The sequence below is a fragment of the Peromyscus eremicus genome, chromosome 8a (genome assembly GCF_949786415.1).
Source record: "Peromyscus eremicus chromosome 8a, PerEre_H2_v1, whole genome shotgun sequence".
NCBI lineage: Eukaryota > Metazoa > Chordata > Mammalia > Rodentia > Cricetidae > Peromyscus > Peromyscus eremicus.
Window position 1 is genome coordinate 13,210,982 of NC_081423.1, and position 26,135 is coordinate 13,237,116.

The 26,135-nt window shown below is 44.7% G+C and overlaps 1 protein-coding gene across 1 annotated transcript in view; it reads left to right on the forward strand.

Annotated features, from left to right (window-relative positions):
- Positions 1-26,135, forward strand: part of LOC131916435 (dedicator of cytokinesis protein 2) — a 203,981-nt gene that overhangs the window by 73,244 nt on the left and 104,602 nt on the right. Inside the window, exons 10-22 of the mRNA XM_059269778.1 lie at positions 2,188-2,323; positions 3,732-3,807; positions 4,600-4,676; positions 5,167-5,292; positions 6,401-6,525; positions 12,216-12,314; positions 15,564-15,636; positions 15,754-15,857; positions 18,345-18,528; positions 18,656-18,753; positions 20,396-20,485; positions 21,684-21,784; positions 22,595-22,729. Of these exons, the coding sequence (XP_059125761.1) occupies positions 2,188-2,323; positions 3,732-3,807; positions 4,600-4,676; positions 5,167-5,292; positions 6,401-6,525; positions 12,216-12,314; positions 15,564-15,636; positions 15,754-15,857; positions 18,345-18,528; positions 18,656-18,753; positions 20,396-20,485; positions 21,684-21,784; positions 22,595-22,729 (1,424 nt within the window). The remainder of the gene's footprint in view (positions 1-2,187; positions 2,324-3,731; positions 3,808-4,599; positions 4,677-5,166; positions 5,293-6,400; positions 6,526-12,215; positions 12,315-15,563; positions 15,637-15,753; positions 15,858-18,344; positions 18,529-18,655; positions 18,754-20,395; positions 20,486-21,683; positions 21,785-22,594; positions 22,730-26,135) is intronic.

Consider the following 26,135-nt stretch of genomic DNA (forward strand, 5'->3'; position numbering starts at 1 on the left):
GGGGATGATGTCTCAGAACGTGACAAGTGTATCTAGTGCATTAGTCTGACAGCGCTGCTGTAACAAAGCATCATAGATTGGCTACTTAACAGACATTTATCTATTATTCTCCGAGTTCTGGAGACTAGGCATCTGGCAACAATGTGTTGGCAGAGCTGGTTTGTCTGAGGGCAGTCTTTGGTTTGTAGACAGCACCCTTCTTCCTTTTTCCTGGCTGTGTGTGCATGGATGCGTGTGTGTGTGTGTGTGTGTGTGTGTGTGTGTGTGTGTGTGTCTCCTAGTCTCCTCTGCTTGTTAATACAGTTATCACAGTGGATTAACCCACTCTAATGACCCTGTTTTAACCATTTTATCTCTTCAAAGGCTGATTTCTAAATGTAGTCATGCTCTGAGGTACTGAGGTCAGGACTTCAGAGCAGGATTTGAGTGTTGGCAGAAACCTTTCGGGTGTCAAGGCCCCAGAGGCTCCTAAGTGTCTCACAGAGACACAAGTCTAAATATTTCAAAAACATAAAAAGAAAATCTTGACATAGGGGAGAAGTAATTAAGAATGGAGTGTATTATAAATGACTGAGGACAGAGATGTTAAGGATGGAGAGAACTTGATCATACAGAGAAATAAGAGGCAGGCATTTGGGGTGAAGGTGTGTTTAAAAGGAAAGATCCAGAGAGAGAGAGAGAGAGAGAGAGAGAGAGAGAGAGAGAGAGAGAGAGAGAGAGAGAGAGAAAGAGAGACAGAGAGAATTGTATATCTCCAGAGCAATAAAGCAATCTTTGTGGATAAAAATAGAGAGAATAGTGAGGAATCAGCTGGAGAGGACAGCTGGCTGTATTGTGTCTAGCCCTTTCATGTCAACTTGGAAAGATGAGCACTAATGGGGCAGGAAACAGGGAGCTGTTGAAGTTGTTGGGGGATGAGACATTTAAAAAAAATAATCAGCATGGCTTCCAAAGACGAGTACCCAGGAGGTTCTAGAGAGGAATGGTTGGAGGAGCCCTGCAGGTCCTTCGGGGCCAGGCTGGGTGCAGGTGCAGCAGGCTTTCTCAGGTTACCCTTGTACTTCTGCCTCTCTTTCTTCCTGCCCATCGGGGTGAACCCAGGGATGGAGGAGCCGTTGTCCACTCTGCCAGCTGGTGAAAGGAGGTTTCCTTAGTGACTGGGGTTTCAGGAACAATCTAGAATATATAGGTGCTTGAATCTGTGGGGAAGTAAGACAGCTGGAAATGCAGAACTTCTAGAGTACAGTTTGGAGCAGAATTCCTCCTTTTGTAGGAAAACTCAGGTTTTGTTATGAAGGCCTTAACGTTCATGGCCTATGGATGCTATGGAAGGGAATCTCATTCACTGAAGTCAACTGAGGAGGTTCATACCTTCATAGCAACATTGAGACCAGTGTTTGACCAGTTATACATCGTAGCTTAGCCAAATCAGCACATGAAATTTAACCGGCCAGGTTCCTTTTAGGGAGATTTGGGCCATGTCAGGGCCTTGTCTTATACCCAGAGACTCTCTCCTCTGCATTCCCTTCTTCTCATACCACTCACAGTGAGAGACTGGGGCTGGCTGCTCTGCCTGGGCCCTGGCTCTGATGTGAGCTGGTAGCTTGTTCCCTGTGCATATATGCTCACAAGAGAATTAGCTCAGAGAGTAAGCTGCTCCCCAGCAAGAGTAGGCCCAGGGTTGATTGTCTAAGCCAACATAATAGCATGCACATCTTGCTGCTTCTGCCCTAGCTCAGCCTAGCTGGCAGGGAGCCCCAAGAAGATAGGACATCTAAATACACTGCAGTAGGATGCTGAGATGCTCAGGGCATGCCTCTGTGATGCAGCTTCAGTTACTAATTTTGATCCCAGGGTCACCAAGGACCAAAGTCATGATCCAGAGGAAGTGTTCTTATAAGGGGAAGGGGGATGCAAAAATAGCATCATCTTAGAGGTACTTGAGAGAACTGCCAGGGGTCAGATGAGATGATGCAGGATGGAATCTTGAGAATCCTGCCACTCAGGGTCTCGACTGGGTCCTTATCTGTCCAAAGGGTGTGGTGACTTCAGTTTTTACCTTTCCTAAGACTAATGGTGACATTACAGTGGTAAACACACTCCTTAGAGATGGCCACTGCTTTGTTCCTATTTTACTTGTTTTTATTAAACACATGATTGTAACTGTTTTCTTTCCTGTCTTTACAGGATCTTGGAAACAAAGACCTCAACAGGGATAAGATTTACTTGATTTGCCAAATAGTCCGAATTGGGAAGATGGATCTTAAGGATACTAATACCAAGAAGTGCACTCAGGGGCTGAGGAGGCCCTTTGGGGTGGCAGGTGATGACTGATGCCAGCAGTTAAATTTTATTGTAGCACACGTTTTATATGGCTGAATTTAAAAGATTATTTCTACACCTCCACCCCTGCAAAATCTGGGCCGAGCAGCCTTTAATAACTACATTTGTGGCGGCTAACTGAAGTCACTGGTGACTGAGTCCAGATTTATGATAAGCTCAGCGAATAATGTGGTCCTAAAGGTCTGGCTCAGAGCACCCAGGAGCGCGGCACAGTCTGAGCAGTTGGCGCCTCAGCTCCCTAGCGCTTGTGAAAAAGGAAGAACAATACGGTCTGGATCTAATTATGGGGAGCAAATCATTTTGAAAGAAAAAATATCCAGGATAGGAAATGCAGTTACGCAGAGTGAGTCATGCCATCCATCTGAATTCCAGATGAGAACGGACGTTCAGTGAGGGAGGGCACCGCAGGGTCCTTGTGCGCTGCCTACCGGGAGTCACCCAGCTCCACCTTTCCTCTGGCGCTAGCTGTGAGCTCGCCTGAAGCTTCATCATCCCTGCCCTACTTTTGTGGTTTATGTGCTATTTAGCTGTTAGTGGAAGGCACTATTATTTACCTAATATATTTTCTTTTATAATTAACCCACTTTATTTCAACTAAAGTATATTTTTCTCAAAAGACAATTTAAATACCTATGACATGGCAATTGGATATACCGGTATTTTTTCTTATTATTAAAAAATAAATTTGGGGGGCTGGAGGGATGGCTCAGCAGTTAAGAGTGCTTGCTGCTGTTCTTCCAGAGGACCAGAGTTCAGTTCCCAGCACCCACATCTGACAGCTCAAAATCACCTATAACTCCAGCTCCAGGGTAACTGATGCCTTCAGACCTTTGCATACACTCCTAAACACATGAACATTCACACACAGATACATACATATGAATAAATACTAAAACAAATATTTCAAAATAATAAAATAAAATATAAGTTGTAAATCATGAACCCTTTCCAATTCCTGCATCTCATCCGTTTGTCACCTTGGGAGACTCTTCTTTCTGCCGTCACATGTCCCCTGGCTTTCCAGCCATCCTAGATACACTTGTCTATTAGCTATGAAGTCAGTTGGCAAGGCCCAAGGGTTCAACAATTCTGTGCATGTGCCATGAGCATGGGCATGAACAGAGAGTATTTCACTGGATGCTCAGATCCTGCAGAGAGTCCTTGCCCATGGGTTTTGTGGGTACAGAAGAGATTCAGTATGCACATACAACAAGAGCCTTACTGCTCAACTCTGTTGCCACCGAGCTAACCATTTCCTTTGCCCTCTGCTACACCCTGGGTCCCTCCCTCCAATGTTTCCTCCCTTCTCTCCTGTATTATATTGTAACCCACCCCTCTTATCACCTCTGCCTGACTTAACCACTAGTTCACTTCCTTTGTCTTTGTAGTTATGGACATCACTGACATCATCAAGGGTAAAGCAGAGAGTGATGAAGAAAAGCAGCATTTTATTCCTTTTCACCCGTAAGTCATTCCTGGGTCTCTCCAAGCTGCCCAGCCCAGGCTCTCTGCAGCCCTGGGTGAGCTGCTTCCTGACCCTTAGTAAGGGGGTAGGCGGGCAGGGCCTCCCTAGAGAGAGAGCATCCTGACATGCTACCGATCCAGGGACTTTATTGCAGCCCTGGGAAGAGTGCCAGGCATGGGGGTGAAGTGGTGACAAGGTCAATGTGACCTGCTTTCCTGGAGCTTATGTTTCAGATGGGCAATTAAGCAGATAATCAACCAAAGCTTAAGTCCTTAATTATAAGTGTAACAGGGGCCACAGAGCTGTGAAGGAGCAGCCTGTTGGGAGCCCCTTCATAGAAGCCACACATATATCTGTGACAGGAGAGGCAGGGACGACAAAGAAGGTAATTATCTTTTCCCTGCTTGAAAATGACTCCACGTTGAGAGCAATGTCAAGATTAAGCACCCCCAAAAATCTCCAGGTAACCCGGCCAATGACTCTAGTCAAGGCAAGTGATTAGGTCCCTGGAACAACTGAGTTCTTGTCACCTTCCAGAGAAGACATTCATGTCAAAGACTCGGGAATCTTTTCTGTCACTCGAATGCCTGCGACTTGTGGCATTTATTGGTTTTCCTCAAGTTTCAGAGCTATGCTGTTTGAGAAGAGGGCATTGTGTTCTTTGAGCTGACACAGGCAGGCTGACTTTGCCCCTAAGTACCACTGGGGAGCTCCCTATGGCAATGTGGGACACGAGATGGAAACCCCATGGGAGTACTGCATGAATATTTGTGCTCTCTTTTCCTTTCTAGGGTCTCAGCTGAGAACGATTTCCTTCATAGCCTTCTGGGCAAAGTCACAGCTTCCAAGGGAGACAGTGGAGGACAAGGTATGGCATCATCATGCAGAGTACAAGTATGCTGAGCTCACTGCAGCCCGGGGCCTCTGATACATCAGTAAATGGATCCAAGTCCTGGATCCAGACAATACACTGGGAGACCTAAGAGCATGTGGTCTATAGCAATACAGACCACTCACTGAAGTATGGGGCGGGCGTTTTCTTCATGCCTAACGAAGAAAGGAGCTGCTAGCTCTTGTGTGTCAGGCACTTTAAGTTACACATTTGATTTCATTCTTCCCCAAATCTGTGAGACAGACGGCTGGTATCCTATGTGCTTTAAGATGGGGGTAATTATCAGGGGCTGACGTGGCTGTAACCAACTGTGTTAACTGTACAGCCCCAGGGGGCTGGATTGCTGCATCTGTGAGTGTGTCTGTTATTTTGGTAGTCTCCTACAGGAGGCATGGGAGAGAGGTAGTGAGAGGACAGAGAGAGTGCTGTAAAGATGTGAGTGCTCATGGCGAGTGTTCCCTTCCAGGCCTGTGGGTGACCATGAAGATGCTGGTGGGTGACATCATTCAGATCCGCAAAGACTATCCACACTTGGTGGACAGGACCACTGTGGTGGCCCGGAAGCTGGGCTTCCCAGAGATCATCATGCCAGGTGGGACAGAGCTTCAGTGACCTTCCTCAGGGGCAGGGACAGTAGCAGGGATGGGGAGTCACTAGCTTGTGTAATTCATTATCCTCTTCTCGAGAGTCAACTTTATTTCATCCTGCCTCAACGAAACCACACAAAACAACTTTTTCATATACTTCTCAGCATTCTCGAAGTAAACACAAACATGGAAATACATAGACATATACTCCCTCCCAGCCATACTTTACAGACATGAGCTGTAGTTAATAGGCGTTTCATGGAGCTACACAACTTGCTTTGTCATTCAGTAACTCAGCATGGATGATATCTTTGTTTTACTATACACAGAGCAATCCTATTCTGTCTGGGGATGGGGTGTTGTCACTCTCTTGAATTTTAGCAACATGTTCAAACAGCAGAGGTGTTCAGTGGTTCAGAGTCCCCTCAAGTCTTTCTGTGCAGCTCTAACCAGTACTATTAATACATTCAAGCTGTGCACGCAGGTTTTCAAAAGGGAGACCCTATGATGATACTCTTCCAATATGCCCCTCTGGACAGCCTCATTCTTAGGCTTCAACGTGCATCACCCTCTCTGACTCATCTGTTTGTCTCCTGTAGTTGAAGGTGGTCCAGGGTGGGGCTGGTCCTGTGATTTACTCAGAGCCGCTCTACTGATTTCTCCCAATTTCTACTTTACACTTCCTTCCTGGAAACCCTGTGCTTCTTGCCCTTCCCCCTTGGGCTCTGTGGTACACGGGAAATCACTGAACCTTACTTTGGTGCAACAAAAAGGCGTATGGATACACAACACTCTGGTTGTGGGCCAAGATCCTTTTACTTGGAGCTTTCCTTCACTTCCCAGAAGGTGTCACTAGAGGATGGAAATTAAACGATTTTAACGGCGACAACATGGCCAATTTGGACCACCCCACCTCCTTGCTTTCTACTGCTGGTTTTTCTAGTATTCCTACTCTTGCTGCCTACTTCTCCATCCCTCCTGTCAGGTTAAAAAATGCCCTTTCTAAACTGTCCTGATTTTAATTTTATTGATGGTCCTTCTTCCTCCTCCTCTTCTCAACCTCTGTGGTTAGCCAGTGTCAGACTCTAACTCTTGTCTTCTCTCTGTCCTCAGGGGATGTCAGGAATGACATCTACATCACTCTCTTACAAGGTGACTTTGACAAGTACAACAAGACTACGCAGCGGAACGTGGAAGTGATTATGTGTGTGTGCACAGAAGATGGCAAAGTACTACCTGTAAGGGACTCCGTGACAGGACCCGGGCTGGGGGACTGATCATCAACATCTGCTCTCTAAAGGATCAGAACTTTAGGGAAGATGATGAGTCACATGATCCATCGACACCTTGTAGCTTGCTTAGCACAGTGTCCTATGGTCTAACAAGACCTCATGTTTCTCAGTCTTTCACCTAAGCATTCTTCAATATATACTTGTCCATTCTCCTTCCCGTGTGTGTGTGTGTGTGTGTGTGTGTGTGTGTGTGTGTGTGTGTGTACATGCTCTCTCACGCTTGTTTATAGGTTATCTTTTTGCAGTTAAAATGTTTTCACTGAAACCCGAGCTAGTTTATTCAGGCAAAATCCATGGTAAAGATCAATACAGAGCCCTGGGCTGGTGTGGAGGCTCAGAATGTCTTCAAAGCAGACATTCTCAGCACTTAATCCAACTCCCCAGTGCTCAGCCAGAAATTTGGGTGGAAAGTCTGACTCGCAAATTGGTCTCCAGAGGGTTAGCAGCATGCGTTCAAGAAGGCAAAGCACATGGTTATATTTACAGAGCATATGTCCTGTACAATCTCTGTCATGTGTGTTTATATCTATTTGCTTATGTTTCCTTGAAGGGTGTCGGCGGCTGTGTCCAGTGTGTGGGAGGGTTTTGCTTCTGAATTCTTCCTCTCAGAACGCTTAGCTTAAAAATGAGATCAGCTCTCAGCAGAAGTTACAGCGTGGGCAAACATCCCTCCTCGGCCACCTTTAGGGAATCCGACAGCAAAGGAAGAAGGGGTGTGTAGATAGATGGGTGGACCACCAGTCCTAGCCCTGGGGCCTGGAGCTCAGGCCTGGCACTGTCACCTTCTGCCCAAGTATGACTAGCAGCACCGTGAGAATAATAGTCTCTGTGTCAGGCTGGGTAGTGGCAGGATGCCCATTATCATCACCTCAGGTCTACAAAGGGAGACAGAAACTCCTGTGGAGGAAAACGGGCCTTAGGTCCCACAGTTCACAATGGCAAGGATGAGCATTGACCCCAGCCTCCCCATTACAGTGCCTAGACATTCAGAAGAGTCCCCAACTTAATTCCAATTTCAAATCGAAGCTTCTAGCTGCTTCAACAAAAACCCTGAGAAGGCTCAGTATCAGTTTTAAATGTAAAGAAGGTTTTGCAACTGTCCTTTTGTTCTTAAAATCGTCCCAGTTAATTAATATCTGCTTGAGAAAAACACTAGCATCTGCTTCATCGCTCCTTTGTTGGATACTAACACTTTTCTGAAAAATAAAACAAGTGAGACACACTTGGCTTGAAAGAACACAAAGGAAGATGGGAAGGTCTTATCTGGAAGGACAATTTGCATTTTGTGAACGTGTAGATCCTTGCCTTGAAGTTGTTTTTGCCCAGTTACCTGTCCAGAGACCTTTTAAACCTCAGCCTCATTGTTAAGATACTGGTATCACTTGCCTTCCATACTGGCAAAGGACCAACAGAAGGGACAGCTCACGGGTAAACCGACATCTTGCCTGGTGTCTGATCTATTCTTCTATGTATCCTTGTCACTCTTTAAGCCAGACCTGGGGTGACAGACACACTGCAGACAAGCGTGTGGGAATCCGGAGGCTGAGGAGAAAGGGTAACCGTGTGGCATGCTGATAATTTGCAGTTTCATATATTAGTGTAGTTCTGGGGGAGTTCAGTTGACTGACTATTGAAAATTGCCGAGGAAGCCCGTGGGAGGCTTTTCTTTCCCTATTTGCAGAATGAATATTACTGCCTAATTAAGTGTCATGCAACACATTCAAATGGCCCTGAGCTGTATTGGTGGGTTCCTGTGGAAATGGTCCCTCTGAAAATGGCTACTTCTCTCCAGCCATTTTGACAGAACAGACCCAGTAGCAAGTAGCAAGCATACCACAGGCCCCATTTGGGATCTCAAGGACCTTGCTTTGGTGGGGTTATAGCGGAAAAGCTAATGGGATGGTGAGTTCTAGGGTCAGAAATCCAGGGTCCAAATGCCCAGTATCCATCCTATTATCCCTATGATCTTACATAGCTTCTTTTACCCTTAAAAACAGGAGATACAATCTCTTCTTGTGGTGCTGCAGGTTAAACAGGAGAGCAGATACAAGAAATAGTACACACTTGATACCAGGTAACAGGAGAGCAGGATGCAGAGATGGCTGATCATGGGTGAAGGAAACTTTAGGAGGGAATTGAGGGGGTCAAATAGGCAACCCAGCCTGAAGATAGTTTCCAGAAATGCTGCCAGGCCAAGCAGGTAGAGGCAGGGGACAATGTGACAATATGATGAAAACCATGACTGTGGACCGGGCAGCCAGGCTGAAAGCCCAGAACATGCTGCATTAGCAAAAGGACCTTGGATTGATTCTGCACCCGAGAGTCTAGAGCAGCCCCGAATGGGGCCAGGGATGGCACCTTACTCCTGTCAATATCAGATGAGGTCATCTACATAATAGGTATCCATTACTTTGGTCATTATTATCAGGAAGGCATTGTGAGTACCAGCCCTGATTCCACCTGTGGGTGTTAATTGGCATTTTCCCACTGTATGGCCTTGTCAGCTTACAGCACACTCTTTCTCAAATCTAGGGTCCAACCCTCATGATTCCTGCAAAGAATTCTGAGCATGTGTTAGGACCCTGGATTCTCCTGATGAGAAACCACTTTTCAAGGTCAGGCCTGCATTAAAGCCTCCAGGCTTCCTGATGCCCACTCAGATTTCCAACTGAAGTTGTTGACACTGGCTGGAGGCTCTTATGATTAGTTGAGGGCCATGGAAAGGGCAATATGAAGAATAAAATCTTACTGAGACATATGCACTTATGTATCATCCCTAAAAATGGGCTCAGTGCCTAGTTGGAGTGCTTTCTTTCTTTAAGAAAATTTAAAAATTATTCATTGAGATTTTCATACAGGAATACAACGTGGTTTGATTAAATCTACTCCATCTGTCTCCCCTTAACTCCTAGATGTCCTTCATCGCATCATCCTCTAAACTTTATGCACTTCTTATGTTTCTAACCACGGAGTTCGTTTGATGCTACAGGGCCATCCATTGGAGCATAGGCAACCTATCTGGTTCAGCATCCTTGAAGAAATGCCCTCTCCCACTAGCCATCACTTGGCAAAGCTCTTTAGCAAGGGGTGGGCTCTGTGAGTCCTCCCTAGGGTGCTCCCTTGACACCTGCGATATTCACTTTCTCTGAAGTGTAGAGGTTGAGACAAGGACAGTCTCCACCATTCTCAGAATAGCAGTGAGACCTTTATCTCCGCCATTAGGACATAAAGAGTCGTGAGCAAGAGAGTTTTGTGATATCTAGTTGTCGTCTATGAGGCAGTTTCTATTTCACCAGAGAAATATCTATGTTTTCGGATTTTATAGGCTACATGAGAGTCACTGAGGCTACAGAAACTGTGAGCCCGTAAATGTCACCAGGATAAATCTCTCCAGGCTGGAAGGCATGCCAGCTGTGAAAGAGGGGACACTGTACGGGGGGTAGTGGGCCTGGGGTGTTGTTCCAGCTCTGCCACTCAGAGCCTCAGTTTACCTAGCTGTGGAATGGTTATAACAGCTCATCAGCGTGAGGTTTGACTTGAGTTGGGTGGCATGTAGTAAGGAGTGAGCATGGTGCTAGGTACAGAGTCCTCCCTAAGGAGCAGAAACCTTTAGGAAGCACATTTCAGCTTATTGCTTCCAGAAGCTCTGCAAGGCTTCCTCCTGTCATAAACAGTATCTTCCTTCACTTCCAGTTCATGGATATCTTTGTTCTACAGAAGGGGTGTTCCAGTAGGGTTCTGTGTCCTATTTTATAATGAATTTTGTCAGAGGTACCATCCTTCAGCACTGAAGCTGCCTTAGTGACTGTTCTATTGCTACAAAGAGACACCATGACCAAGACAACTTATAAAAGAAAGCATTTAATTGTGGGCTTGCTGACGGTTGCAGAGGGTTAGAGTCTGACTGTTATCCTTATGGTGGGAGCATGTCAATAGACAGGCAGGCTAAGAGTTTATGTCTGATTCAAGAAGCAGGGAGAGAGGGAGAGGGAGGGAGGGAGGGAGGGAGGGAGGGAGGGAGGGAGGGAGGGAGGGAGGGAGGGAGGGAGGGAGAGAGAGAGAGAGAGAGAGAGAGAGAGAGAGAGAGAGAGAGAGAGAGAGAGAGAGAGAGAGTCAGTCTGGGCCTGGCATGGGCTTTTAAAACCTCAACATCCACCCCGCCCCCCCGTGACACACCTCCTCCAACAAGGCCACACCTCCTAATTCTTCTCAAACAGTTCCACAAACTGCAGACCAAGCATTAAAATATAGGAGCCTGTAGGAGTCAATTCTCATTCAAACCCCCACAGAAGCTGAGCTTATTTCTTGCTGGTATCTTGGCAAGTAGAAAGAGGTTTCCAGTGTCAGCGGAAGGTCCTCTTCTTCACAGTGTAGTATTCTTTCTCACAGAATACCAGTCTGTGGCCAGCTTTGGTGACTCAGTCTGGTCAAGGGTCTATTGGAGCATGCCATAGAATCTGGTGAGAGGTCTGCCCTCACCCACCAGAAAATCTCCCAGAGTGGCTCAACTGATCGTTTCAGAGATTGCTACCCCAAAACCAGTCATCATGTTCCTGAGAGTCTGGAGACTTGAGGTTAAAGACTGAAAAGTGGGGCATGCAAACCACACTTTGGCCCCTTTGGGCTGATCTTGGCTTGGATATTGTGCTGAGGCCCCAAGTGATTTAATAAACACAGAGAGGTTGGAGGAGGAGAGTGAGGGATGGGGAAGGAATGAGAGTTAGGAGCTGATCACTTAGCTCCTTTCTGAAGAACTGAAGGTGATTTTTTTCTAATGGCAAAGAACAAATACCCTCTGCTGACAAGCACGTTCTGTGTTCCCTACTCAGAACTCTCTCCCCACATTCCCACACAAAGTTAGCTTAGAATGCTTGACTGTCTTTGCCTCCAAGGAAACTTTCCTGATTCCTCAGCTGTGCTTAAATATCCTTCCTGTAATCTGTCTGTCTGTCTGTCTTTCCATGCACCTGCTATCATTATCCCATTGTCAAAATGACTGGTGAGCTTGCCCGAGCTCTTACCCACAAAGTTCATATCACGTCCAGTCCTCTGGAGCTTGGCCTAGGTTTGGTCCCAGAGAATGCTCATCTGTGCTTCCCTGAATCACCCTCCCTCAGCCTCTCACCCCACACTTGTTCTCCAGATCAGTCACGCAGGCGTCTCTCTGAAGCGGCTGCCGTCTCCTACTGCCCAGTAAGCACACACCCACTGTGGTGTATTAGCTTTGGCAGTCCATCAGAAGGGGGTTACTGCGTCTAAACGTTATGAACATTCACTTTCGGGCAACAGACAGGATTTAGTAAGACTGGCAGCACACAGTACCTCCAAGGCTGGTTATGGTTACCATTTACAACAAGGCTGCCATGTCAGTGCCTGGCGGGCTCCAGTCCATTTCAGAAGAGAAGTAATAGACTTTCTGTAGTTAGGCAGCTGTCACTCCCAGGCTGGGGAGGGCAGTGGAGAAATCCATAATGTAAAAGGGCTGTCGGTATAGGAGCCTGGCAGAAGGGTTAGAGAAGGTGAAGCTGTTCTTGGATCCTAAGATTAGCCTTGTCCCTGGGGCCAAAACTACCCAAGCTCAGATAACGGCAATATTATTGTTTTTTTTTTTTTCTCTCCATTTTTGTCTTGGTCAGAATGCAATTTGTGTGGGAGCTGGGGACAAGCCCATGAACGAGTATCACTCAGTGGTGTACTATCAGGTCAAACAGCCACGTTGGATGGAAACAGTCAAGGTAATAATGACATTAACAGTAACAATGGCAGTGAGCGTATACCTAGTTTTGCAGTAAGTCAGGCACAGTGTTGGGTTTTATTTAAGTGATCCACTTATTGTTTACAACCACCCTGTGAGTTTGTATTCCATGTCCCTCATTTTACAGATGAGGAACCTGGTACAGAACAAGTGACCCCACTGTCACTATGTGTTCAAGCTAGGGTTGCAACCTGAGCAGAGCTCAAGGTTCATGCCCTTCTCTGCTAGCGGAGAGGTTAGGGGGTGGGCTGGGGCCATTAGCATTCTGCCTTCCTTTTAGGAGTTCAGTCTTACAAGTAGAGCAAGAGCAGATCCTTAGAGACCCAGGGTTCATACTTCACCTCTACCGCCCCTTCACCAGGGCCAAGTTGTTCAAGCACTCTGTGCATTTGTTTCCTCCTGTGTAAAGTGGGAGTAACATGATAACTACATAGAAGGAATGATTTAATGCACCCGGAAGGCTCCATAAGGGAGCAGGCATTCAGTCAATACGACTTATTCTTGACTACCTTAGATGATGAGAGGCAGTTTTATGGAATCCAGACTAGGCATTTCTTCAAGTGTCTCCCCTAATGCGACACTTTAACTCACCGTTCCAGGCACCTTCATGCCTGCTCCATTGTTCTAGTGAACTCTCTCTGTTGCTATGATAAACACCAAGACAAAGGCAACAGAGAAGGGGAGGCTTGACTTCACTCACATGCCCAGATCACAAGCTATCAGTGATGGAAGGAAGGGCAGGAAATCAAGATAGAATCTGGAAGCAGGAGCCACGGAGGAATGCTACTGACTGGCTGGGTTATGTTTAGCTAGCTTTCTTACACAGCCAAGGGCTACCTGCCTAGGAATGATAGTACCCACATCTGTCATCAGTCTAGACAATCTCTCACAGACATGGCCACAGGCCAGTCTGATCTGGAGAATTCTTCAGTTGAGAGTCCTTCTTCCCAGGTGACTGAAGGGTACCGTCAAGTTGACAATACAAGGATATTGATTTAGTGGTGGAGAAGGAAGAGAAGGATGTAGTATTGTGCTCTTTAAAGTCTTTCTCATATAAGTCTCCCAGTCCCCCAACATTCTGAAGCTACTAAGTGATGTTTCATTAAAAAAGTATTCCCCGATTAAATAAATATGAGGAATGCTGAGAACTATGAGCCAAATACAGGCTTCAAACGTTCGATTCTTCCTTTCAGGGTCTAATGTGGGTGTGCTCTCCAGCACTGCAAAGGAAAGAGTAGTGCATACTCAAGCCTCACTGGCCAGTGGGCTGGCTGCTCCTCTGCCCGGTAGAACCATCCCCTAGGTATAGCATTCTGTTGAACATACCTTAGCAAGTCTTTGTTCCAATCTGGGCAGGTGTGAGATTTGACACACACACTTTTGAACAATATGTAAGAATATGCATGTTTTCCTTCATGGGATGCCCTGCTCAATTCTGGAACCAATTGACCATACTTACCAGAGGGATACGGAATGATGGAATCAACTCGGTTTAGCTCTGAGTTACAGACGTCATCATCCATGAGAGCATGGGCTCCTCTGAGGCACCTCCATAGGCTCTGAAACAGTAACTTCGCTTGTGTCTGGTAGTATGTCCATGGTGGCCCAGTGAGCTAGCCACCAGTTCTCTTGATCAGTTAGCCAAAGTGAAATTGTCCCATAGACTTCTTGTGGATGGAGCTGAGCCCAGGAACCTGTGTTGTTGTGTTGAGTAAGGAAGAGAGACAAAGATTGCAAGCGACTGTGAATCAATCAAGATGACTTTTGTGAGTAGTACTTCAGACAGAAGCGGCCCTATGGACAAACTGCTGGATCATTATAGTAGGCAGAGAGAAGCATCTTCATTGGAACAAGACTTAGGAAACAACTCTGAACAGTAAAGCATGAGCAAAGCTTCGACTACCTTTGCCAGACATTAGTAGATGTCAGCCTGTGCTCTGACTACTGACTCAAGACAGATACACGACTTTTATTTGGCCATGGCTATTCACATGGCCTTTGCCTTGTCACTTAGGCTTCTATTTTCCACAGTAAGTCTCTTTGTATATTCTCTCTGAAAAGGGACTGGGTAGGTTTTGTGCTCTGTGAGCTCTCTTGCACCCTGGTTCATTTCCTTTTGTGTTAGCCATTGCCACATAACCATTACTGTCATCTATGTGGAGCATGAGCTCTTTGGGTGCAGGGACTACCATACATCAGCTTGGCTTGTGCCTTGCATGACGGCAGCTCCTGGTAACCCTTTTCAGTCTTTAAGGAGAGGACAAGAGAGTGTAGACACCTATTAGCCTCTCAGCTCTTTTGCTCAGTCTGAAATACAGACAGAGTGGTGGACCTCCTCTGTCTCGAATTTTATTTTTTAAAACAGAAAGTATCACAGCACACACCTCTGTTTGTCTTTTAATAGTCACCCGCACAGTGCAAGCCTACCGTACTTTCCAATCCAAGTATGATTCTTGCAGATAGCCCAGTTTGTCTGTGTTGTTCTGAATTGCCTCCTGAGACTTAAGAAGCAGTGTGCTCAAGAGCCAGGCTGAAAGCACTTCAGTTGAAGGTGTCAGTGGACTGGAGGTGGTTGAGTTGGAGGATGATGCTGAGGTGACCTCTGGGTGATTGTCCTCATGTAGTGGCTTTGAAAACCAAGACATCAGGACATGTGTCAACCAAAGAGGAGATGAGTCTAGAATATATATATATATATATATATATATATATATATATATATATATATGATTAAATATAGATTGGAACATATTGGGATACACACACACACACACACACACACATATATATAAAATTAAAGCACTTTTATTAGTTTGCATATGCAAGAGCCATCAAGCAAAGCCCCCAAGTCAGGCTGCAATTTCCAGGGCTCCCAGGATATGCAGGAAAAATGTGCATACTGCAGCTTGCACTGCATCAAATCACATGCTAAAGTTATGTGACTTTTATATCAATTTGGGGAGATTCATTTTTTCCTCACTATAATTTATGGACTTCTTTTCATTGGCTGGGGATGCAATTTGCCAAATGGATTACATCTGATACTTTATTTTCTCCTTATAGCTAGTTCTTATGTAATTTATTTACAGCTCATCAGTCTTGATGGATGGGAAGTAAATCAGCATGTACTGTTCCAAGTTAAATGGTCAGGCTGCTGAGGCTGGGGGTGGGGTGGGGCGGGGGTCTGTGCAACTTATTGTCTCCTGAGCTGTCCTTTCTGCCCGCTGAGGTGGCTGTCCCTATCGAAGATATGCAGAGGATCCATCTGCGGTTTATGTTTCGACACCGGTCATCACTAGAATGTGAGTATGCCACTCATGACATGTCTGCAGTTCCAGTAAAGAGAGAGGGACAGAACAGTTGGCTGGAGCTTGGTTTTTCAATTCTTTTGTCTTCTGACTTTGCAATGCTGTCTCCAGCTAAAGACAAAGGAGAAAAGAACTTTGCCATGTCGTATGTGAAGCTCATGAAAGAAGATGGAACCACTTTGCAGGACGGATACCACGAACTGATTGTTCTCAAGGTAAGGTGGAGTAGGACATGCAGAGGAGTGGTGGCAGCCTGGCTTAGCTGCTAACAGCGGGGACTCCAAAATTACGCTCCCCAGGGCTCATAAGCTGTGTGACCTTGGACAAAATCTTAACTTCTCTGGACCTCTGTTTCTTCTTCCTTGAGCCCTCTGTGAATCCTTACGGGGAGGAAATGAGGCATTGAATACAAACAGGACAGTGATGAGCAAAGGCCTCTGTGAAGGAAAGGGTTCTGGACCCTTGTCAGGAAGATGTAGAAAACATACAAGAAACATTGGAGGGATGCTGCGCTGTAGCTGTTAAAATCTAGGGCCCCAGGCCCTGCTGCTCTTTTCACAGCTTCCTAAGTCTCAGTTTCCTTCCCCACCTCTCTCTTTTCTTCTTCCTGGGAGAAGGGGAGAGGACAGTCCCAGGGACTGATCCCAGGATGTCACATGAGGCGAACACTCCATCACTAAGTAAAAGTTTCAGTCTGCTTCATTTTTCATAAGCAGCATTTTAGTCTACTTCATGATATTATAACAAAATACCTGAGGCAGACTACGCTGTAACTCAGAGACATTTCTCAGCCCACAGCTTTGGGGGTTGGAGAACATGGCGTCCACACTGCTAAGCTCTGGTGAAGGCTGCCCTGGCTGTGTCACATCATTGGCAATAGTCTACGTGTGAGAATGAGACCACATCCCAAACAGGAAGTCAGATGGATTCAGTGGCGCCAAACTCAGGATTTTATAACAATCCTTTCTTGAGAAGTAACCATAATCCCATGAGAATTACCTAATTCCTTCCAAGGACAGTGCCCTAATGGCCCAAGGATCTCCAAAAGCTCTTGTGCTTTCAACTCTGCACTGGCCAGCAGGAGTCCAGCATATGAATTTTGGAGCAGTATTAGTTACTTCTCTTATTGCTGTGACAATATTCCTGGCAAGAACACCGAAGGAAGGCAGGCTCATTTGGGCTCATAATTCCAGAGTAAAATCCATCATGCTGGGGCAGTCATGGAGACAGGAGCTTCAGGCCACTGGCCACATTGCACCCTAGTCAGCAAGCAGGAGAAAACCACTGTTAATCAGAGACTCCAGCCAATGGATGATACTGCCTACATCTAGGGTAGCTCTTCCAACCTTAATTGATCCAATCTATTATTTATTATTCACTATGGAATCCCAACTGGCCTGGAACTCTGTATGTAGACCAGACTGACCTTGAACTCATGGAGATCTGCTTGCCTCTGTCTTCTAAGAGCTAGGATTAAAGATATATGCCATCCCAGCTGGCTAATTAACTTAGTCCAGGAACTCCCTCAGAGACATGCCCAGAGGCTTGTCTCCTAAGTGGTCCTAGATCCTGTCAGGTTAGCAGCTGATGCTAACCATCGCAGTCAAGCTACAGCAAGCAGTTATGGCGGAACGCGTGGAAACTCAACAAGATGAAAGGGCCGTGTAAGCTCTAAAGCACATGCCTCCCTGTGCCCACTCTTCTGACTTTTACCTCCGGGAACTTGGGCTGTTCACAAGATGGTGTGCGGAGTGTTTTCTTGGCTCTTCCCTCCATTGCTTCCCACTGTCATGACAGAAGGATTATCAGCCCGGGGCTGGAGGCAAAGCACGAAATGGGCATAGTTAAGAGACTGGCAAAGCCAGAACTTCATCTCAGATTTCTCGGCTTTCAGGCTGCAATTGCCCTGATGCCCATGTTGGACATAACCACATCACATGATGCTTTTCTCTGAGACTTTTTGCCTTTCTTCTGTGGCCTCTGTTTCCTCCTCATCACATTGGAGTACACATGGGCTTGAACTCTTTCTTCCCCATCAGTCTGTGAACTTGGGGGCAGAGGAGCAGTGACAGCTGTTTTTTTTTTTTTTCACCTAATTGCACCAATCCTAATTTTCCCCATCTGCAAACTGAGGCTAGCAGGCTATGTTTTGAATGATTTTGAGCCTTAAATGAGGTGAACTAAGGCAGAAAAGGGGCCTGGTACAGCTCCTGCTACAGAGTGAGGACACAGTATGGCCTCCTATAATGCCTACCCTTCTGAGAAACCCTGTGACACAAGTTACACAGTTTATGAGTGAGAAAGATGACCCAGAGAGGCCAAAGAGTGAATCCAAGGTGACATGGACTTGAATGACAGACAAGGTCCAGACTTATGGCCTTCGTCATTAACCTCTAGTTTAGAATGGATTTCCTATATTACTGGTGGACATCTTACCTTTTCTTTTTGTCTCAAAAATTTAAGATGGATTATGTATGGTCTGGGAATTTCAATTCTCTTATATACGGTTCGTAGAGCCACCCCTTTCCATTCGTGTGATTTTGGATGCCTACCTGTTTCGTGGGGAAACAGCGCTGCCTCATATCGCTTCTTCCATGATTTCCTCACTGTTTCAGAACTTCCGGCCTCACAGGGTATATAATTTGACCACTACAGGCTCCGTGTGGCTTGCCCTGGAGCAGTGACCAAAGTGTCGTTTCTAGGGAGACAGCAAGAAGATGGAAGATGCCAGCGCTTACCTGACACTCCCGTCTTATCGACACCATTCAGAAAACAAGGGAGCCACTCTGAGTCGGAGCTCCAGCAGCGTTGGGGGGCTTTCTGTCAGCTCCCGGGATGTGTTCTCCATTTCCACCCTGGTGTGCTCCACAAAGCTCACCCAGAACGGTAATGGAACCATCGAGAGCTGGGTCTGTGGAGCTTGTGCACCTGAGCATAAGGCCCAGGGGGAGATGGGGACAAGTGTGGACGGTTTAGCCAGGAATGATAAATCTCTTTCTGGATTCTTCTCTAGTGGGTTTGCTGGGTTTGCTGAAGTGGCGAATGAAGCCACAACTGCTCCAGGAGAATTTAGAGAAGTTGAAGATTGTAGACGGAGAGGAAGTGGTGAAGGTCAGTGGACTTTGCTTGGATTCATCTACCAGTGTCGGAGCTGTAAGGGGCAGAACAAAACGTTGAAGGAGTGGGATGACTTGACCTCTGATGATAACATACTGCCCCAATCCACCAGGAGGAAACACCTCTATTGGGAAATCCAGGCAGGCTCTGAACATTGGGCATCAAAACAAAACAAAACAAAACAACCCAAAAAACCAACCAAACAAAAAACCTGGCTGAATTAGGCCCTGGAAATAAACCAGCTTGGATGTAGATCTCAATTCTCCCACTTCCATGTTTTCATGTCATAATATTATGACTGTGACACATTTCTCAGGATTGTTATGAGCCTTTGAAGTGATAACATTTAAAAACCACTCAACACACTCTCTTATACATAGTGCATAATAATAGGTGTGCTAAAGCATATAAAACATGGGAAAGTCAAGATACACTAACTTTTTGGTTGTTACCCATGGTCACATATAGTAATATAGTAATAGTATGGTATCTTAACTCTATATGCAAAATATTTAGTTTGTGCCCCTTGGAAAGCATTATACATTAATGGTAAGAAAAAGAAAGACACCAGAGCTTACATTTTAAGTGAAGCAAGTAGAAAACTATGCAAATATCAGACACTGCTTCCTCGTGGTAGTGGAGAATGTGATGTAGCTGAACAGCAGGTCTAATTAAGCCAGCTTTCCTCTGTAGCAGTGTGAGTTGAAACAGGTTTTCCCGATAGTCCTGGTGATTGTGTTTCCATCAAGAACTTGGAATAGCTAGAAAGCAGAGATCAGACATCTTTGTGTGGTCACTGAGTCTTAAGGGATTGTGGGAAATTTATTGACTTACTCTTAGGAGGGAAGAGTGGAATCAAGTTTTATTTAATTGCCCAAATGAAACGTGGCAGAATTTCCTGATCAATGCTTTAAATATATACCATTGACCCATCTACCTAATTTAGGAATGGCAAAGGAGTTCCCTCAGATCTGTTGTCTTTGGGCAGCCTGGAGAAGTCAGCTTGCTGGGGTGTGGGGGCAGGTTACATTATCTTCTGTCTTCTATTATTTTCTTCTTTATAAATATTTGGTTATTGAATTTTTTGTTATATACATACAATAATATAGGTACAGAGAACAGCCAAGGGCAGCTCAAAGAATTCTTATGCATGTACACCCCATCTAGCTTATGATGATGAAGGTGCAGAATATTGCTAGGTTTTCTGAATGTTCCTCATACACTTCCATCAGAGGGGCAACCATCAGGCTGATAGCTATCATCACTGATTTTTTTCCCCTTGCTCTTGGAGTTCATAAATACAGAGTAACTGAGAATGGACATTATAGGTCTGATTTATTTACTCAATCCAGTGTTTGTAGGGTCTTCCTCATTGTGGCACACGGAAGTGGTTTTGCTCTTCTGTATGGTGCAGAATCCTGTCATGGAAAATGTCATAATACATGTATCTGTGCTACTGCTGTGGGATCATGTCACTCCAAATCCTGGAGCTTATGCATGAAACTGCTCTGGACCGCTGGCTCTGGAATGTGGCACATGGAGGGTGTGTGCTCCTGTTCTCTTGGAAGGACACATAGGGATGAGATTTGTGGGCTATCTGTCCTCTTTCTGAATGCAACTGTCCTTCTTTATCCAGTTCCTCCAGGACACTCTGGATGCCCTCTTCAACATCATGATGGAACACTCTCAAAGTAATGAGTATGACATCCTCGTCTTTGATGCTTTGGTAAGAGAGTGGGGGCAATTGTTCAGCAACATCAGGTTTGAATGCTTGTCATACTGTGAGAAAAATAAGAACATGCGGGCTATGTGGTTCTTTCCATGGATATTTTAAGCTTTTAGAAGCTTTGACAAGCAGATTAGTGAGTAGCTGCTGGTCATCTTCCGTGTTTCCAGTTCATCTGAGGGTCTGAGGCTTGACAAGTGATGGGAGTAGGGGTGGGGTTACATGTTGATGTTAGATTGCTGATGTCTGGGTGACAGTTCATGAGACAGGGGACTGTTAAATGACAGCCTTAGCTTTCCAGGAATGCTAGGAGCCAGTCAGAGGCCAGGTTATAAACCACTCAGGTGTTACCCTATCTGTCTTGTCATCTCTTCTTGATGTCCTATAATTAATTAACCAGGGTCATTTTGATCTTCCCAATGAACTTTCCACAGTGGAAAGCCATCCATACTTTCCTCCTGCTTTCCCACAGGGTCTCATTCTTATCTCTCTCTTGCAATTCCAATTTCTCCATGCTCTGTGAAAAGGAGCATGGGAAACTGGGGCTGGGGGTATAACCCTGTGTTAGAACCCTCACCAGCACGTGGGAAGCTCTGAGTTTCACCCCCAGCACTGTCAATCCATAGATTAATGAATACACTTAATATAATTTAGAGGAGAGAAAGAAAGAAAGGCTGATAGGGCTATTCATGACCAGCCAACTCTTGATGCAATAGCCTTGTGTCATGAATGTTTGCATCTTGGAAGAGGTTGCTTGGAGACAACTGGCTTTCTCAAGTGCATTTAAAGAAGGTCCCCTAGAATGCTAGCCATACAGGAAAGATGCTCCATGACTAAAAGGTCCTTTGCTGAGATTACTGATGGAAGAGCTGAATGTGGAATGAGTCTCCTGTAGATTTGTAACGCACAGGAGTATATTACCAACTCTGGAAGTCCTACAACAGAGAAGGCGGTCTAATGACAACCTGAGATTTCTCTTAGTTGAGTAGGAAATTTTTTTATCTCCTAATACCCTAAAGCACACTTTTTGAAATTTTTTTTTGAGAGACAATGTATTAGTGAAAAGGATTAATTATTCATTAGAGGGATTATCTCTTGGACAAAGGAATTGTGACAAAGGCTCAGTTATAACAGGTGAATAGTTTCCTGCTCTGGGTACTCCCCCCAAGGACCCCCAGTAATTCTGACTCCTCTTCAGATCTACATAATAGGACTCATTGCAGACCGGAAATTCCAGCATTTTAACACTGTTCTGGAGGCTTACATTCAACAACATTTTAGTGCTACCTTGGCCTACAAGTAAGTAACTGTGTGTACAGGGATTTCCTATGCACCTGTGTTTGTCCTGCCAAGATGCATAGGCCACAGGGAACTTGAGCATTTCCCATTGACACTAGTCTGTGTGAATTTTCCCTTTTCTAACGAATTATGCAACCCATGCTTGAATGATTCACATATCCTAAAAACAACAAAAACCCCAGCAAGTGGGTGAATAGTTTACAATGGCAAATACACAAGCAGTTTATTGGATCATTCAGCTAGTTGACTGCTGTTTATTAAGAAGTCACCTGAGAGCACCAATGTGCATGCTCAGTAGGTCAGTGTTGATTGGACATAGCAGACACTGGGTCAAAGATGGAAACCCACAGGCAAATTCGGTGGCAGCCAGGTTGTGAAGAAACCTTGAAAGATGGGTCAAGCATTCTAAAGTCTGACCTACTGGTATTGAATAGGTGTAGAAAGTGTCTGAGCAAAGGAGCTCCATGAAATGACAATAACATGTCTAAATAGAAGAAGTTAAAAAAAGACATTATCACCATCATTCTCATGCATCCTCTGATTATGCCTAGTTTTTTCCTTCTCAAAAGGTTATTTTTCCCCCTCACCACTCTATCTTTGCTGGCTTCTTTATGGGCAGGAAATACTTATTCATTGCTTGTAATAAATATATTTTGAAGCAGTTATTTTTGTGCTTGCAAATGAGTCGTGAGCTTTGCTGCACCGCCACCTCTAACCTTTGATTGAATGCCTTATAATTTCCCGAGCAAACTAATTACCACACTGTGGACCAGAAAGAGCTGTATTTTGAAAATATTATCCCTTATTCAGGAAATTGATGACAGTGCTGAAGACTTACTTGGATACCTCCAGCAGAGGGGAACAGTGTGAACCCATCCTCAGAACTCTGAAAGCTTTAGAGTATGTGTTCAAGTTCATCGTTCGATCGAGGACATTATTCTCACAGTAAGTATTTGGTGTACTTAAAGTGATTGATTAGCTCTGTAATCAATATGATACAACAATACAATAATATTTTTTTGCTATAGGAGATTTTTTCTTTTATTCAAAATAGGAAATTTTTTTTTAAAGAAATTATACCAGGATTGGAGATCTGGCTAGGTGGTAGAGGGTTTGCAGAGCATGTGTGTGGCCCTGGTCTCTATCCCTAGTACCACAAACAAAACAAAGACAAGAAAAACATGTAGCTAGATTTTGATTTTTAAAAAGCAACCTTGAAAATTTAAATCTAGCCTAGAGATCATGAATATATAATAATTTTATTCTCTAAGCCCATTTGGGAAAGACAAAAGGAATAATACCACATGACAATGATGTTTCGCTCAGTGAATGTGATTTACGTGATTTGAGGTTGTTCTTTGTTTTGTTTAACATTCTTCATTTGATTTAAGATTATTTAAGGGAAATTTCTAGGACTCTGTGTTCAGTACTGGAGGTGCTGGTAGAAGAGCAGAATGCAAGGAGTTTGCCATTAATTTGGCTCTCTCAGGCTATAACTGCAGATTAACTCATTTCTGAGGCTTTGCTGCCTGCTCTGGAGATCCTCACAGGCAGCAAGTGTGATTATATATCAGAGAATCTTAAGGGACTTTGATAGTCAGGATCAGAGCTTGGTTGTCTCCCTGAAGGGTTCTGGAGATGGAGACATTCAAATGTAGTCAACCAAAGATTGCTTTACATTTATCTCAGCTGTATGATAAAGTTAGGTAGCCTGTTGACTAACTATGTGTTAGATTGGTTGTGCATGATAGGAAATAAGAAAAGCACCTTCAGAGGTTATATTGTCTGAACTGTTATTAGCATGAATGAAGACTGCTCAACTGAAATTGACTTAGAACAAGATTTTATTTTAGTTCCTAATATTGAAAAGCTCAGAGAGCAGTTGGCACCCAGGTGTGGCTGCATCTAGACACTAAGTGTTATAGGAGCCTCTCTGGATCTGACTCTGCTTTCATTTAGCTAGCCTATTTTGAGGGAAGGGTTCCAGGACAGAACTACATATTCTATTAGCTGCAGCTGTCCTGGCTTCCTTGTCATTCCAGCAAAATTTTATGCCAAGAACAGTCTTAGGTCATGTGCTAATGTAATCAGACAGTGTGGCTGTGGGACTCAAATGAACTGTGTGTTTGTGGTCATGTGTGGCATGGGTAAGATCAGTTTCCTAGAGTATAGACTTTGGCTGGAGAGGTGCCTTGCCAAAAGAAAGCTGAAATCTCTACCATCATCTGATAGTGATAGTGGATGGATAATAAAACAAGTTTCACACTCAACAAGGTGTCCCCTTTGAACTTTTCCTAAAACACTGAAACTTCAGGTAAGGAATAGAATGACGCCCCAAATCTGTATGCCTTAGTTTATTTAAAAAGTGAAGTATCTGTTCCTGTTCCTAATCCCCGAGCTTGCCAATTAGTTAGATCTTGGCAACTATTCTTGCAAGCTTAGGTGATTTTTTTTTTTTTTTTTTTTTTTTACAATTAGTTGTGAACCAACAGTAGCTTCTTGTCTTTGTAAGAGTTGACTTTCTTGGAATTCAAGGCATCAGACTTTGTTGTTCCAGCTACATGGATCAGGATTTCTTATCCCCCTTTCTGAGAGAGAATATGTGATCTGTAAGAATAGATCATACCTTTTGGTTCATTCATCTTCAGCTCTTCCTTTTGATATCATCTCCTTTCCTTTCTACTCTATCCCTCTTTCCCATCCTTCTTGTCTGTTTCTTTTCACATTTCTTTTCCATGTCCTGGAACAAAGCACATTTGCTCCTTTTCTTTCTTCTCTACTTCCAAGCACATCATTTTGTAGAACTTCTAACCCATCAAGGTCATTTCAGACCTCAGTGGCTTCCGGTTTCCTAGAGTGAGGCAGTCTGGTATTTCTTGTATCTCAAGCATATGAGATGTCACTGACATTTGTCTAGAAGTGATGTCTTTATGGCAACGAAGGAATTATCTCAAATACTTCCTCTAAACAAAAATGCATGTTGACCCACAGAGTGTCTGTAGCCAGTGTCTACAGGAGCTGGTAGATGCTGTGTGTCCTGTTCATTGTAGAGTCTTTAGCAAAAGTCTGCTTTCTCCCGAGTCTATAAGGGCACTGGGAGGTTGGGGTACTATCCCATAACCTGGAACACCTTCCTTGGAAACTAGAAAGCAGAATATTCATGCTTTGAGATTCTTCGGCCATCTGGAGAGGAATAACATAATTATTGCTTTGGGGCTCATTGTGTTGTTTCTAGGTACTCCTTTGTTCTTTTGTCCTGTGTCCGTAATTACTGATCTAGCTCTCAGTATTTGTTCCCTTGCCATTTTTCTTTGTACATCCAAACACTTGAGAGGGTGAGGATTCTTCTGTATCAACATGCAGAATGCAACTGGGCACAGACAGAAGAGAAGCAGTTGATAAGTGGAATTGTTATTTTACTGCATTTGAGGGGAGATGATTTGTTTTTATCCAGAACTGAAGGTGAGTTTCTTGTAGCCCTGTTATGCCACTAGCTGCCTAGTGTGTGGGGTAGATGTCTCTGGCTGGACGTGAGTCTGAGCCACAGCCATAATGGAAGCTGGCAGAACAGGCCCCAGCGTCTGCCACATGAATCCCTAAATTGTGGTGCGTGTGGTCAACAGATTCTGAGTGGCCATAAACATGACTGATATCCACTAGGCTTTTCTCAGGTGGGACAAGCCACAAGTGAAAAGCATCTAGAAACAGTGGAAGGATTGTCTACTAAATCCTTCTTTACAAAGCCCCTTTCAGCATCTTTAATCCCGAGGCTCAAATTCCTGGTAGTACGACCCATGAGGTTCCCGAATTGTGGCTTTACATGGAGTTGGAAGTAGATTGCATTCCCTAGTTCTGTGATGGACATTGGCCAGGCACTGATCAATGAATCTGCAGAGCCAATGAGAGGATGGTGCTTGAGGAGAGGAGACCCAGAGCCTGGAGCTGCATCATCCTTTTGTTCCATTCATCCTTGCTCTTCACAGATCCCAATAGGGCTATAACTCAGGAGGCATTGGGTGTGATGGCCCCCAAGCACATGGTCATGTATGCAGACATAGAGGGTATTTCTGTCACAGGAAGCACTTGTTTGAGGAAAGGACTCAGCCTCTGCTAGACTCAGTTTCTCTATCTATAAGCAGGGACCCATCTTTTAGTGTTTTAATGACGAAATTGTTCAGATAATGTACTTCTTGTGGGAGTCCATGAATTTGATACCAGGAGAAATAGTAAGGATGTGACTATGCCATCACCTAGGAGATACAGAAAGCCTGGCTATGCCAGTTAGTTTTTGTCAACTTGACACAATCTGGAGTCACTTGGGAAGAGGGAACCTCAACTGAAGAATTTCTTC